At 41.5% G+C, this 14,832-nt stretch overlaps 2 protein-coding genes across 3 annotated transcripts in view; both read right to left on the reverse strand.

Moving 5' to 3' along the window:
• C13H5orf15 (chromosome 13 C5orf15 homolog) overlaps window positions 1–12,441 on the reverse strand; it is a 19,387-nt gene extending 6,946 nt beyond the window's left edge. The window contains exons 1-2 of one of the 2 annotated variants that reach the window (XM_026858009.1): window positions 11,245–12,441; window positions 10,944–10,949 (exon numbers count right to left, since the gene is read on the reverse strand). In XM_026858009.1, the coding sequence (XP_026713810.1) occupies window positions 10,944–10,949; window positions 11,245–11,425 (187 nt within the window). In that variant the 5' untranslated portion in view covers window positions 11,426–12,441. Of the gene's footprint in view, window positions 1–10,943; window positions 10,950–11,081; window positions 11,088–11,244 lie in introns of both variants that reach the window. The other variant, XM_026858008.1, reaches the window with a different exon arrangement.
• VDAC1 (voltage dependent anion channel 1) lies at window positions 5–12,784 on the reverse strand. The gene is made up of 9 exons (XM_026858010.1): window positions 12,638–12,784; window positions 8,941–9,010; window positions 8,327–8,376; window positions 7,574–7,726; window positions 7,431–7,483; window positions 5,129–5,356; window positions 1,928–2,078; window positions 1,377–1,434; window positions 5–548 (listed from the first exon to the last, which is right to left on the reverse strand). The coding sequence occupies exons 1-9, from the start codon at window positions 12,638–12,640 to the stop codon at window positions 457–459; spliced, it is 858 nt and encodes a 285-aa protein (XP_026713811.1). The 5' UTR covers window positions 12,641–12,784; the 3' UTR covers window positions 5–456.
• Window positions 12,785–14,832: the final 2,048 nt, after the last annotated feature.

A 14,832-nucleotide genomic window follows, 5' to 3' on the forward strand; every position in this document is an offset into this window, starting at 1 on the left:
AAAAAAAAAAAAAAATCCCTTTTTCAGACAAGTTTGCACATTCCATCGTGAATTGAAACCGTGTGTCGGAACATTTTGCTCATGGAACTAACAGTATAATATAGTGGTCTGCAATTCTTCAAGTCTTGGGTTTTATACCACATTAACATATTCCTTGTGCAGTCGATACGTTAGTAAAGGTAATTAATACCTTCCTACATCCTATCATGTGGCAGCTGACAGGTGTGATGGGCAATAACACCAAAAAAAAAAAAAAAAAAAGCCTGGAATTAGGATTTTTTTATGCTATCTCCGCTTCTTTAACAACATCATTTTAAAGCTTAGCTGTCTTTAACCAGGACTAGCAGGACTGATACTTAGCAATACTTGCATCCCAGACATAAAACATTGAAAGGTACACTATATTCTGAAGGTAGCTATGCTGTATTTTCAAATTAGCGATCGTAGAATCACTCCTTATGCTTCAAATTCCAATCCTAGACCAAGTTTGTGACCACCTGCGTTGACATTCTTGCCATCCAACAAAGCTGACAGTGTCAGTTTGATACCTGCAAAATACAGAAAAGTGAGAGAAAAGACCAACTGTTAAAACTTGCAAAGAGCTTTATGTTCAGTAAGTGCAGTGTCTGTGTTACTGCTTTACTTTCTTGGGTAGCTAGGTTAAGGTAATTTGGCAGCTAGCCTTGTAAGGACTGGGCATTTTAAAACAATTTGCAGATAAGAAATCTGTCTGAATTATGAAAGTTATAATAAACCATGGTGACAGATTCTGCTTTTTATCACGGCGAATAATTAAAGCTGAGTCAGTTCACCGCTACTGGTCTACTGATTAATTTTAGAGTCCAGTATTATGAAAAATTGGGGCCTTGATACATACCCACCTTTCTAAACCACTCTGAAATCTAGGTATGAAAAGGCCCAAGCCCTGTCTACTATAATCTCTGATGTCAATCTGCTCAGTATTCTGGCAGCAGATTTATTAGACTACATTAAAACCAATTTCACAGCAGTAAGATTGTCCTCTCCCTGGACCAGGGGACCTTGAGAAAGTCACATTTTCAAGCAAAACAAAGTCAAACTTCTAGTACTCGCAAAGTACTAAAATGTATTTTCTTATCTGTGAAACACCTAATTGTAGATAAATTTTGTTTAACATAAAAGAGATCTGACTGGTCAGCGGATGATGATCTCTAATAATCCTGCTCCCAGCAGACATCTAAAATTAACAGAGCACTCCCTGGAAAAGTTCATCGCTGGCTGGCTAAGCTGAACAGCCATCTGGCAAAACCAGTCATGTTTTACCACAAAAACCCCTCTGATATTTCAAGATTAAAATATCACTTTATTGATTCTGAATTTCTTCTGCATACACTTACCTGGCTTTAAAGTCTGAGTGTATCCTAATCCGATCAGACTGGAGTTGTTCACTTTTGCCTTAAAGGGGAAAAAATACCGTATGTAAATGATTTAGTATTTTTCTTCAAGGACCTTCCTGCTTGAAAATTAAGGTTAGGTTTAGGTAAACCTTTTAAGGTTAGGTTAGCCTTTTAAGCAAGTAAAGGATTTAATGTTTTAAATCAGAAAAGAATCTAGTTAATTTTGCCATAACTTATATCCAAAATCTCAACGAATCTACAGTCACTACAGAAAATAATGGTTTCAACAGTTCTTAACTTTTTCCAAGACGGGCATGACAAAATTTTCACAAGAGTGCCCGACAATACGACAAAACATTCTGTGTCACTTTTAAGGAAAATCCAATAGTTGTGCTCTCATGCTGCCAAAACCAAGGCAAATAGATGCATGTGCCAGCTATGCAGCACGGAACTGCATCGGAACTGTTCCTTCCTGCTGTAGAGGTTGCTTCACATTCCTGTTACAAGAGCCTGTTCTCAAATGCTTATAAATGTACATGCAGAGCACTCACAGAAAAAGAGGCATCTGGGTCAATCTGATACTTGGCTGCTATTCCAAAGCGCGTGTTGCTGTTACCGGCTGTCCAAGCAAGATTCACAGCAGTTTCCAGTTTATCATTCACCTTCTGGTAAATGGAGCCGCCAAATTCTGTTCCATCATTCCTGGAAGGAATGCGTTAGTCTAGTTTTAAACCGCACCCCAAAACAAGTCTTTTTTTTTTTTTTTTTTTTCCCCCAGTATAATCTATATTTGCAGAACATTCACTTCCAACTCATTTAATATCCCTGTAACAACTAAGACATTAGGCCAGATGGGTTATGAAGTCATTTTTAAACACTTAAATGCATTGATGGGAACTGTATTTCAACAAACAACTTAGGAAACTGGAAAAAAAAAAAAGCCATGACAAACTATCAAAAATAGATTAATAACAACAGCTGCCAATTTCCCCTTCTTTCTCAATGGCAATCTTTGTAGTAAAGAAATTTATTCTTCTCTGCATACCTCTGAAATAATTATTTTCCCAGGAATACGTCTCCCTTGTGCCCCGGCAGGGCTGTGCCCAGTCACCGAGTCCAAGCAGCCACCCCAGCACTGCCCCGTCAGCACGCTTTTACTAGACACAGATGAACTGTATCCGGAGTGAAGAGGCCAATTTGATCTCCAAGTCTATTGGCTTTTGCTAATGAAACCCATTCACATTAGTCTTTATGGTACTACAGATATCTCTGTAGTAGAAACTGAAAGGAAACTAATTTTACTTTGCAGAGAGCACTGGCCAACAGCTGAGGGGTGACAGCCTTCTAGCACTGCCACCGAGTAGCACAACTTCCAATTACTGCTGACACCAAGGTCACACAGGGAGTACAGCATGGCAAATAGAATGCAAAACGTTAGAGCATGCAGATCATAAGAGCAAAAGACTTCAGAAAGCCTTGCACTCCTTGTAAACCAGTGAGCATTTCCATTTTCGCTCATTTTCTTAAAAGAGGATACAAACATATTGCACAAAACGGGCTTTAGACCACAGGAAGACCTCTGCAAGTTAAATACTTATGATTATTTCTCAACTATGACATAATCTGGTTCCAATTATTAGAGTATACCAAACCTCTAGTGATTAAAAAAAGGGGAAGATTTAGAATCTTTCCACTTTTACCCCTTTGGCCTGATGTTCGTAACAGTTGCACAAACAGTAGTGATGCGCCTGTTCAAAAGTTCAAGCAATAGCAGCAGCCTTTTAAAGTGTTAGAGCAATTCTTCCAGAAAAATACTACAATACTTACTTCAGATAAGACTGAAGCTCACATATAACTGCATGTGCTTGGCTCTCAAGAAAAGGAGGGATTAAAAAGGACTGAGAAGAGCTCGTTATACAGGCAGATTCTGTGCAAGGTTCCCACACAGCTCTGTCTTGACCTGCAACATTAGGGGGGGCGGTCTGAGCTATGCTTAAAAAATGAGGAAAGTCATATTTAAAACTAGAAATTATCCAGCCCTACCTCCCTTTAGTTATTATTTATTATTAAATAATAATTCTAATGAAAAAGTCAAATTTAATTCTGGTAGTAATAACAGCACTTGTCAGATGTAGATAAAAAAAACCCCAAACATTATCCCCCTATGCAAATTAGTACATTAAGGCATCATTAAGGAAAGTAACTCGCTGAAGTCCCCAGCTGGTCTGTGTAAGGCCAGGAACAAAAGATGATGGTTCAAACCCCACGTAGTGAAATCAGCAGCTCTGCCACAGCGTCCCTGTGAAACACTGACCTGTCCAGATGACACAACCCAGCAGGACAGTGAGGGGAGTTCCACACACAACTGTTTCTGGGGTTATATAAAGCCTCTGACACATTTCAGAGCTGAAACACGTCAAATACCTAACTAATCCATTAATATCAATAAATAAGGTTTCTATTCATATCACATGTTTATGGGTTTGCTTGTCAATTGGTAGAGTATGAATATTAAATAAATGAGGCATCCGCCTGAAGATGATTTATCATCCATGTACGGCAACAGTGACATAAGAAACAGATGCCAGGAATCCAAGAAACGGTAGAGCAAGATCTGAGCCCCTGCTGCTGTTAAAAAGTTATTTTCTGCTGTTGCTTTAATTAAGAGTAACAATAATTACAGCCTTTTACAGCAAGAGCCAATAATACAACGGTTTGACCTGCTACAGTATAACAAGGTTGAAAGTCATTGTGCTTGGAGGAATAGCTCCCAACTACTGAGTGGAGGGGGACCCTGCATACTGTTTTGATGAAAGTTTTCTGCCCACATTTTTGGGCTTTGGCAATCCTTCAAACATCCTGTCTGGGCTGTGAAGGTTCAATTGTTCTGTGAGGCAGTGTGAGCTTCCTAAACCAGATCTCTGCATGAAACAGAACAGAAAGCCTTTGAAGAAGCAGCTCCAGGAAGGCAGAACAGTTGTTCAGCCCCCAAATAGGAACAGCCTGCAATAGCTCTGCTACATGCAAAATATCCAATTACCCAAGAGAATGGGAAAGGGGGGGCTGGGGAATGGATTAGGGATTGCCTAATCTTAAAAAAAAAAAAAAAAGTCTTCCCCAAAGGCATAAATTGCTTTTTTAAGAGGAATGCAAGACAGAGAATTAAGGTTTTCACGGAATTTGGTCCTGGTTTCCCACCGTTCATGCATTCAGAAAGGACAAATGCTTGTGTAAATAGATTATTAGGAGTTATAACACTAAAACAAACTTTTACACCATGTCCCTTCCAGTACTAAAACAAACTCAGTCCGTATCTCTTCCATTCAATCCCTTTTGCCTGTTCTTGTACTAATCCTCTGATTAACTCTTTCAGCTATATTTTGTTTGATTTTGACATGTGCAAAAGGAAGGCACTGCTTTTATTTCAACTCTCACAAAGAATATTTTTATAACCCACTTGTTTCATTATTCTGCTAAGAGATTCTGCTAATCCTTATCCGTTAGAAAGATCAACACTGGATGCTTGGGTGCTCAGTGAGTTCCAGTTCCTTCTATCATGCACTCCCTCACACAGATAATTCAGAGAAAAGTTAATGCAGCTAAAAAAATGCAGCTTGCCTTCTTAAACGAAGAAGCAATTTCAAATCCGCAGTCCCTCTTTCACCACTGCTGAAACTCCGTCCCTTTCATTGTTCTAGTAAGCAGCAAAATCCTTTCAAATTCCTTTCTAATGCCTGTCTGCCAATACTTACACGTTAGTATGAAGCTGGAATTCATCGGTCTTATAGCCAACAGCAAAATTGCTCTGGGTTACTCTGGACTTTGTTGTCTCAAAAGTCATTTGGTAACCTGCCAGCCACCCCTCGTAGCCAACCACCAGGGCTCCACGTATTGAAGGACCAGCAATATCAAAATCCATGTCGCAGCCGATGTTGATGTGTTCCCTTTTGTACCCTGACTTAACTTTAGCACTCTTTTTCCTGAAGAGAAAAGAAAGAATCTTGCATCTTTGAAAAGGTACACTCACAGGTAGCAATTCAATCAAATCAATTACTTTAACTCAGTGTAATAGTTCTTGAAGACAGAGTATACACACCTGGGGAGCCACATGGTATCTCACCTTCTTACCTTCCACATTTGCAAAACCCTTATTCAGCTACAGCGAATTATTTGCAATCAAGCAGTAAAATGCAGCGTGGTGCCCCACTGAGCACTTCTGGGCTGCGTTCTGAAAAGCAGCGGCGCTATAAAGCGGATGGGAGGGGACAAAAACAAATCCTCGTCTCCAACTAATCTGACGGTTTTGGAAGTTTGGTAGATGCGGGGAAGGAAGGGAAACTGTGGCAGTTTACAGCTTTGCCACAAAAAGTCAATAGTAGTTGGCGTGTCCCAAGCAATTCTTAGACAATCCTAGTGAACTGGGTAATTTCATTTACTGTGACAGATGTCAAAAAAATCATTACTTTGCCTCTGGCTTCTCGAGGGAAAGTCTCTGCTGCTAAGGACGTCAGCTGCTTCAGTGGCTCTGACCTCCTGTTCTCCTCTTAAGATGCTTTATGAAGTTTAATGGTTGCAGCCGTTGGAAAGGCTGCCAGGTTAATGCAGAAATAAACTTTCCTGAGTCATTTGTTTCTTTTTATACTATTGGCCAGAACAGTGTTTTCTCATGTTACTTTAGGTTGGTTTACATCAAGGGTGCAGACGGTCACAAGGCAAGAGTTATGTCTTAATATATTCAGATACTCTTACTTAAGATTTTATACTTATCTTTTTACCTTACAAGCATTTCCTGTCTTTGGCCAAATCTCTTAGTAAAATTTTTCCACAAAAGTCAGGCTAATTTGAAATTTCACATCAACCTTTCGCTTCAGCTAAGCAAAAACAGTCTCCAAGAACTGTTTCAACAGGGACAGAGGCAAGCTAGCACAGAGCACTCCTAAAAATGACTTTCCCTGTTGAAAGACTCACCGCAGGCCCTAAGTAGTAAGGGAGGGGGAGAAGGTGTCCCATATTCAGACATGATGCATCCCAGTCAACCTAAACCAGGTCACACCAGGACTGAATCTCACTCCATTTATTCAAACTGTAATAGTCCTCCCACAGGGCAACTGTTGTAACTCGGATACTGCAGCATATGTGAAGTGTCTAAGAAATAGGTACAGAGCTGTAACTTGTCCTTCTCGTGCAAGGTTTTTTCTTTATTTCTTTAAGAATCCTACCCGTTTAATAACTCTCAACAAACACTAGAGATTATTCTGGTTAGCAAATACAAAAATATCTAGTTAATCTAGAATTAGGAGCGAACTGGAAGCAGCTGACAATGCAGGGCACTACATCTAAAAGACAGGATGAAACCTCCACTGGGACTGTAACCCTGGCAGCCTGCAGTGCAGCGCTGCTGCTCTGGGAAGCTAATGTGCAGAATATTTTGACTCACTGGCAGCACTGCCTGCAAAAAGATAATCAGGGGGAAAAAATAAACCAACATCAAAAATAAACCAACATCTAGACCTGCAGCTGCTGCTTAATCCCTCTGGCCCACATAAAACATGGCATCCAATCGCCGTGTCAGAAATACTCATCCACCACCAAGGCACGCTGTGGCCAGCAAGAACTCAGATGATAAATTCAGCTCGGGAGAAGAGCCCAATTACTGTGTCGACCCATTAGAGCAGTGGCCAACTGGCTCCCGGAGCTTGTTAAACTTTGCATTACAGCTGACTTGTTTAGCATTTTTGTTCAGACAGTGGCTCATCCTCTGACATGGCCAGAAATTAGCAACAGGAGTGCAAACAAAACCTTTTCTTCCCACCCTAACTCTGACTACGATTTTCAAGTCACCGTATTTAAAAGCTTGCTTGCTATACTTTATGATTAAAAAGGGATTGTTAATACTAAAATTTAAAGCAGATGTGCAGGGTTTCATCACACACAGACTGATTATTAACTGTCTCAATATCTTAGGACAGAAGAGGTAAAGAAGCAAGACAGCATTCTGGTAAATGAAAACAAAAAAATGCCTTTTTTTGTCACTCAAGCTTACTCACTTCTTACCCAGTGTTAGGAGAGAAGGAGGAGTCAAAGGTCAGCTTCAGGCCACGTGCAAGCTGAACAGAAAAGAAATTCACTGTTTGGATTCATAATTAGAAAATGTCGTAAATTAATTTGTAAATTGCATCTTTTGAGACAAAAATTACCTGATCTTCAAGAGTAATCTCAGTGCCTAGTGTGTTGTCGGTGTTCCACTTTTCTGTGAACATCAATCCATATTCCACCCATTTGTATTTTGTTTCCAAACTACCGCTAACTTTGCTCGTTTCCGAGTTTGCTGAACCTGAGCTTGTAAATTCCTAAAAGGAAAAACAAATTACATATATACATTTTATATATATATTTGCATGCTAAGGGAATGGATATGGGACAGGAACGTGGATAAGGCTTACGAGCAGCGTAACACAGAATAATGAGCTAGTTAGTACAAGGTGTATCTGTGAATCAGCACGCAAGTCAGCGAAGGCTTCACAGACATATTCTAAATATTAGCTCAAATACACCGTTACACTAAACTGTAAGAGTTTAGTGACTGCTAAGGAAAAGAGCGTGCAGCACATTTGGAAACCAGCCTGTTTCTGCTCACTCAATCCAGTAAAGCAAGAGGGAGGCACTGACGCTTCCTCCGAGCGCAGGCCACGGCGATGGCCTCGAAGAGCAGCACGATTTTCAGAGTGAGCAATTCCCATGGTTGTAGAGGAGCCCTTCACTGGATCTTCTACTCTCAGTTTGTGCACAGTCTCGTATATCACACAAAAATTATAAATGTTAACTCGCAAGGTGATAATATATCTAAAAATTCATAAGGGGAGTGTAAGATATTCTACTTTTAAAAACAAATATGCAGTAGACACAAGAACATTGCAATGTTGTGGATATCAATGTCTTTCCAAACTCACCAGTCCATTTTCAGATTTTGTTTTCAAATCAAGTTTTATTAACCCAAAACCTAGAAGATAAGTAAAAAATATGAATTATATATATGTTAACTTGAAAAGCACGCCAATTTATTTCTTAAAACTCCCTTCTAAATCACCTGTGAACTACTAAAAAAAAATAAACCAAGGGTAAAGTTATCAAACCACGTGTTTTTATGAAGCAGATTAGCAGCTCATAGTCCACATAGCATTTGACTGATTAATCCTACTGACCTCAGCAATATAACTGGGACCAAATTAGGTAATAATGTCGTTATTCATACTGAACAACATTTGATTCGTAAGCAAGCTACTGACATCAGTGATCCTATTCATGATACAAGGAAACACTCAAAATACCACACACAATTTTTCTTTCAAAACAGACAACAGTCCTATGGGAACCAGAAGAATTTTGTCAAAAGAAGTTACCCTCCTTTTTCCAGCCAGCAAGGGCAATGTGATGCTACAATAGGAAATTCTCTGGATTATAATGGAAATTATTGGAATCTTTATCAGACAAAAGTAATAAAATCCTAACAGTTTCAGGAATCAGGCAGACAATAAAAGACGAAATTTATTGTGGCTTTATTTACCATATCCCTTGGTGAAAACATCTCTGGCAGATTTGCCCAGATCGGCGTAAGCAGGTGGAACAGCCATTTTCTGGGAGGAGGGAAAAAAAAAAAAAAAAAAAGAAAAAGGAAATTACAGTGTTCAGAACCATATTTAATTCATTTATGCAACAAGAAACTTGAGCCCATTTCAGCCAGTTTTAGTTTCTATCCACCACCTATCAATTAAACACAGACTAAAGAAAGTCGCTATAGCAAATCATGTGATTTTAAGTTGCTCATTAGCCAGCAGAAGCAATTACCATGCATTTGCCACTGAGAATGAGAAACAGGTTGCAGACCAAATATATACATTTTTATATATATATATATATATATATATAAAAGAACCAGTGTGCCTTTCCAAAGAATTAACTGTTGAACCAGTCTGTGCCTTTCCAAAGAATTAACTGTTGTTCTCTTATCAGTATAACTGCATGAATGAACAACTTCTCTTTTTAGAACCATTTCTTGGAAACATTTCTCCTGGTTTTTGCAATGGATCTTGCACTGTGATGCAAAGCATTAGGGCCCCAAGTCACCCACAGGAAATCTATCCAGGACAGACATCTAGCACCAGCAGCAGTCCTCTCCCCCTAATTCACTGCAGCAAATAGATAAAATTTATGTTAGCAAAACAGACAAACAGTCGTTCTTCTGCTTCAGTTTCCTTTGACTTTGCTATCGCTGTTAATGGGTTAAGAGGTCTCCTTAGACATTGACCTTTAAGTGTTTTTCTGTTCATCAGCTGGGAAGAAAATGAGCCTGCTGAGAACAATGAAGACAGAAAGGATGCTAGGCTGTGAAGTCAGGCAGTCAGGATGATAGCCACAACCCCAATCCAGCAGCCAAACGCAGACTCTCTGCAAAGCCTGGAGCCAGGCAGCAGCCTGACGGCGCAGACACTGCAGGGACAACTCTCTCCATCATGTTTCCTTCGGTGGGATGCCCGCATCGCCATGGAGGTCCTCACTTTCCCACCTTCAGCAGGCCCTGGCCGTTCTTAGTTCAGTGGCCTCCCGCAGGAAATTTAATGCATCTTGTTTTCTCTGCCACTAAGAAAGTGTCTCAGTATACAGAGGAGAAAAGATGATCCTGAGAGGAACAAACCGACCCAATCTACTTCCTTATCCAAGTACAGTGATTTGTTCTAGGGAAGCAAAGCCAAGCGATCTGAAATGGTGCACACCTTCTGTCCTTATAGACAAGATTTTATCATTTTAGAAAAGCAAAGGAGATAAATCAAACTTTTAAAGCCGGTCCTCTCGATGCCAGATGTTGCACTAAAATTCCACATCCCCAAACTTTCTGGTTATGCAAAAGTAATAAGCAGTTCATTACACAAGCGTGCAAATGCTTTAAATTGCCTACCAATCCTGACTCCAGACTAGTCAATGTTAAGCAGAAAACTATTCCTTCAAACCACAAACAGAACAGCTAGCTCTGAACACGAGGGCTCTTCTGGCTGTAGACTTGGATGCAGTTCTCTGGGCGAGCACAGCAACCCAAGAGTATCTGATCGGGAGCTTCAGCAGTCACTCAACGCCTCAAGCACTCCATCCAACAAGTTGTTGCTTGTTAAAGCAGGATATTGCTATTGCATAAATGAAGAATCCCTGTCCCAGAGGGAACAAAATGGATCTGGTGGTTAAATAAAAGCAAACAGTCTTCTCAGAACATAAACAAAGTAGGATACAGCGGTGCATGCTAAGATGTAGCATCAGTTGCAGAGACTACCTGGATGCATGTCATCTCTTTCCAGCTATAATTCAGTAATATGATGTAGCCCCAAATATATAAGTAGTTAAACAGTTAAATTTAAAAAAAGGGAAAGAAAAAAAAAAAAAAAAGTATTCCATACTCCAAAGCAGTTTTAGCTGCCTAAATGTCTGGGTTTTGTGCAAACATGAAAGCAGGGATTTAATGTTTATACGCAAAACCAGCCTTTAAAAAAAAAAAAGAAACATACAAAAAAAACCCCAAACCGAGTACTAACAGATTTCTTTAAGTAATTCCTCTGCTCCTTATTAAAGTCACTAGAGGCAGAGTGCAATGCCCCTGCTTGGAGTTCATACGTTAAAGTCAAGCTAAGGCAGCACTCCGGAGAGGGATGGAGGATTCACCAAGGGCTGTGCGTGATCAGGAAATGCTTCTTCCCTGACAGAGCAGCCCAGTCTCCTGAGAACCCTCTGATGGGTACTTCCATTTACCATCATCAAAAATTAACAATCTTAAAAATCCCTACACTTGAAAACCAAATAAGCCTTGCTTTGACAGATAATGCACGGTTCTGCCAGCTGCACTTAGGAATTACCAGATATATTTTGTCAGCAGTCCCTTTGAGCCACGTCATAAAATCAAAATATTTTCTTGAAAACCGAAGGCTGTATTGTTTTGGTTTGGATTCTGTAGGTGATGTTTTTTCCTTATTCAAGCCTATGAAGCCAAGTTTTGATCCCAGTGACATTTGCGTATCTGCACTGGACGTGGCCAGGCTCGGTGGGCGGATGAGCGGTGACGGGCTGCTCCACTGCTGCTGTCCGGGCTGCACGACACTGGGAGATGTTGAGATCTCCACTTAGGCAATTACTGTAATTAAGGGACAATATTGAAAGCCAAATCCCTGCCGGTTGTAAGGCAAATCATGTAACACACACAGAGCAAGGTGTTTAAAATTGCTGAGTGTGGAAAACACTACGAGCTAGGTACGTGGTGGTTAACCTTGCTGTTGTCAGCAAGAACAAAAATAATTATTTCTGTTTGCACTGGCTAATCTGAAGCCTCTTGTTTAACAGATGGAAAACAAAACTGATTACATCCTGTGCGAGTGCAGGTTGTAAGACAAGCATGCTTAACAGGGATTCAAACTCTTAAAGGATCAAGGAATGGCCATGGCCAAGTGCCCTTGCTTTTCACCAGTGGGATTCCAGCACATTAACTCAGATTAGGTGGGGGCTGAAATGAATTCATTGATTTTACCCTTGTCCAACTGCAGATAGCTCAGAGTGACTACGTACCTCAACTCCTGCACAGAGCAGGCCAAGTAGAATATATATAAAGTGCTCTAAGTAGGAAAATATGTTCATTCTCTTGAGTAGAAAATTCTGTAGCATGCGCAAGTCAGGGCTGAAGAAAACCCGACCAGAGGAGTTAGTTCCAAGTGCTGCTGTGAGCACCACCTCTATGAATTTACAACTGACAAAATACAAAGCTTCCTTTGGAGCTGCAGGACACAAGAGCCAGCCCTAGTGAAGATTTCATTCAAGCATTTCCAGCAGGACAAAACTGAATATTTTCCAGTGTCACAGATGGCAAAGTTTTCACCCTACGATGCAGTTCTGGGCAATTAAATCAAAATCAGCCCAACGGGCAGCAAACCCGCAGGGTGCCCTTGGCAAAAGCAAGGCCTAGCTGCAAGCAAAGGAAAACTCATCTCTGCTTGGTAACTCTCTTGTGTGCCTAAGTTAAAGTTTCCATACACAGGCATATCAACTTTATGATATTTACACGAGGGAAAGGAGCAATCTAAAAATTTAAGGTGAGAATAAAATCCATTATAAGAATAAAATTCCCATGAAGACATTGGGAATCTATCAGATTCAAGACTAAGAAAATAAAAAGGTTGGATTGAACTTTAACTCTAGCCACACTTTTTCCTAATGAATTTGAACTCGTGTACCATTTCTTGATGGTAACAGTGGTTCTGAAGATCCCAGCTCCCCGTCTCCACAAGCAGTACCCCTGGAAGGATGACAGCGGCTCAGGTGACACGTAACAGCTGCTGGGGACACGTCCCACTGGCACGTGAGCTGGGAGGGACAGACAGCATCAGGTTATGAGAACGGGTACAGTCTGTCTGCGTGAGGACAAAAAAGCTCACAAGGTTCTCTTGCCTCAAGATTTAAAAAAAAAAATATATTTCTCATTCATGTCCTACATTAAAGGAAAAATTATTTCTTGGTATGAAGCAACTTTCAAGCGCCTTTCTGGACCCCCCAGCCTGTTGCAGTGTCATTTCCCAACCAATGTATGTTGTATCAAGATAGATCATGCAGGACGGTGCTTTTGCTCTGAGGCAGAACGCGGCCCAGCTCTCACCGCGTGCCACGGCCACCATGTCCCTGTCCCACCATCCGACATCCCGGGCTGCCGACCGAGCACGCTGCTGGCTCCACAGCTTGGGTTTGATGATCCAGCTCCCAAATCCATTCAAGCTCTGACTACAGCCCGCTTTGAGTCAGGTTCAGAAGCCTAATTGTGCCAAGATTTAAAAACACACATAACCCTAAATACATGAGTAGTCCCACTGAGGTCAAACATCAAGCTCGGCACGTTCACGAGTCTTTTGAGAAGCCAGTACAAGCACGGGATTTGTAAATACTCTGCATCATGGGACACAATACTTAACAACACTTTTTGCCCCAACTTGCTACTGTGCCGACATCGTATAATCCCTGCACCACTATGACTCAAAATTTAAGACTCTGGAGTCCACAATTTGTTTCATGCAGGCATTAGTAAAGCCATGCAGCGTCCCTCTGACACTCGCAGGATCACAGCCTTCCTCCCGCAGCTTCACTTTTGAACTCCGTACACGATGGAGCAGATTTGGCTTTTAAAGTTTGGTTTATGCAATATCTCTGTAACCCAGTGAACACAGGAGCATAGAGGAGACAAACCCCTTAAAAGCAACTGTGTTATTTAGTCTGCACCAATATTTATGGAATTAAAGAAAGCAAGCCTGCTCATAATTGTATGGGTATAAATTAAGAACAACAGCGTTGTACAGCAACCCCTAATTAAACTATCACATGTAAGTATCAATTAAACAAAGTTGGGGGATATTGCAGCCTGTTGTAGCCATTGCAGTTACTAAAACTGCAAGGGATGAACAAAGAATGACATACCCTACATGTTTAATTTAAAAATTAACTATCTGTTCCCTTGAATCCCTGCAGGGAAGAGAAGCAGCGCTGCTGTCCCCCCAGCACAGCGCGGGGGCAAGGCTGGCACGTGCCCTGGCACGGCACTCAAGAAGGGACATGCCCCCCGCTCCCAGCCCTGCTGCGGGAACACCCAGCGCCAGATCAATGACGATGACTAATTAAAACCGGCATTTTGTCTGCCAGCACAATTTGCCAGCTTGCTCCCCTCGCGCAGAAGAGGAGCATCCACCACTCCAGAGCCTGGGCTGTGGGTTTTCTCTACCTGCAGCAGACGCCAAAGCCAGGAGGGCCCGCGCTGTGCTTCCTGAACTGCATCCCGCAGCGATGGGGACATCCCTCCTGCTGCTATGGCAACCGACAGCCCTGTCCCGCACACCCTCACACCCCCCAAAACACAGGCAGGGAGAAAAGGTGCAGGCTGTGGATCAGCAGAAACCTTTAACGGAGAGCGCTGGGGGGGGGAAGGATCCTTCCAGGGTGTCTTCTCGACAGCGCAAAAGCCCGTTTTTGATGGAATTCTGACAAAATTTCACAGCTGAAATGCCACGAGACAGGTGATTATTCAACCCTCCACTGCACTGAACAGAACTGACTGCAACACGCTGCTGATCCTCACTAGACCCGTCTGAGAAACGAGATGGGATCTGCCTGGCTATAAATATTCCCCACAGACACAACCCTGCGTCGGTCAGTCAGGATGAGTCAGCTCCGCTTCATTTTCAGAAAATTTTGGGTTTTGGTTTTTTGTTTTTTTTTTTTTACAAATGCCCAAAGACCAAATGAGTCTTTCAGCCTGCAGCGAGAGTTGTTCCCAGCGAGGGCTGTGACGAGGCAGAATGGACGCAACTGCACCGCTGCTCCCTGCTTGGTTTGGGAGGGGAAAAACCAAGTCGAGATTATTATATATATATATATATATACTTATATA

Source organism: Athene cunicularia (genome assembly GCF_003259725.1).
Source record: "Athene cunicularia isolate RWA chromosome 13 unlocalized genomic scaffold, athCun1 chr13_part1, whole genome shotgun sequence".
Taxonomy (NCBI): Eukaryota; Metazoa; Chordata; class Aves; order Strigiformes; family Strigidae; genus Athene; species Athene cunicularia.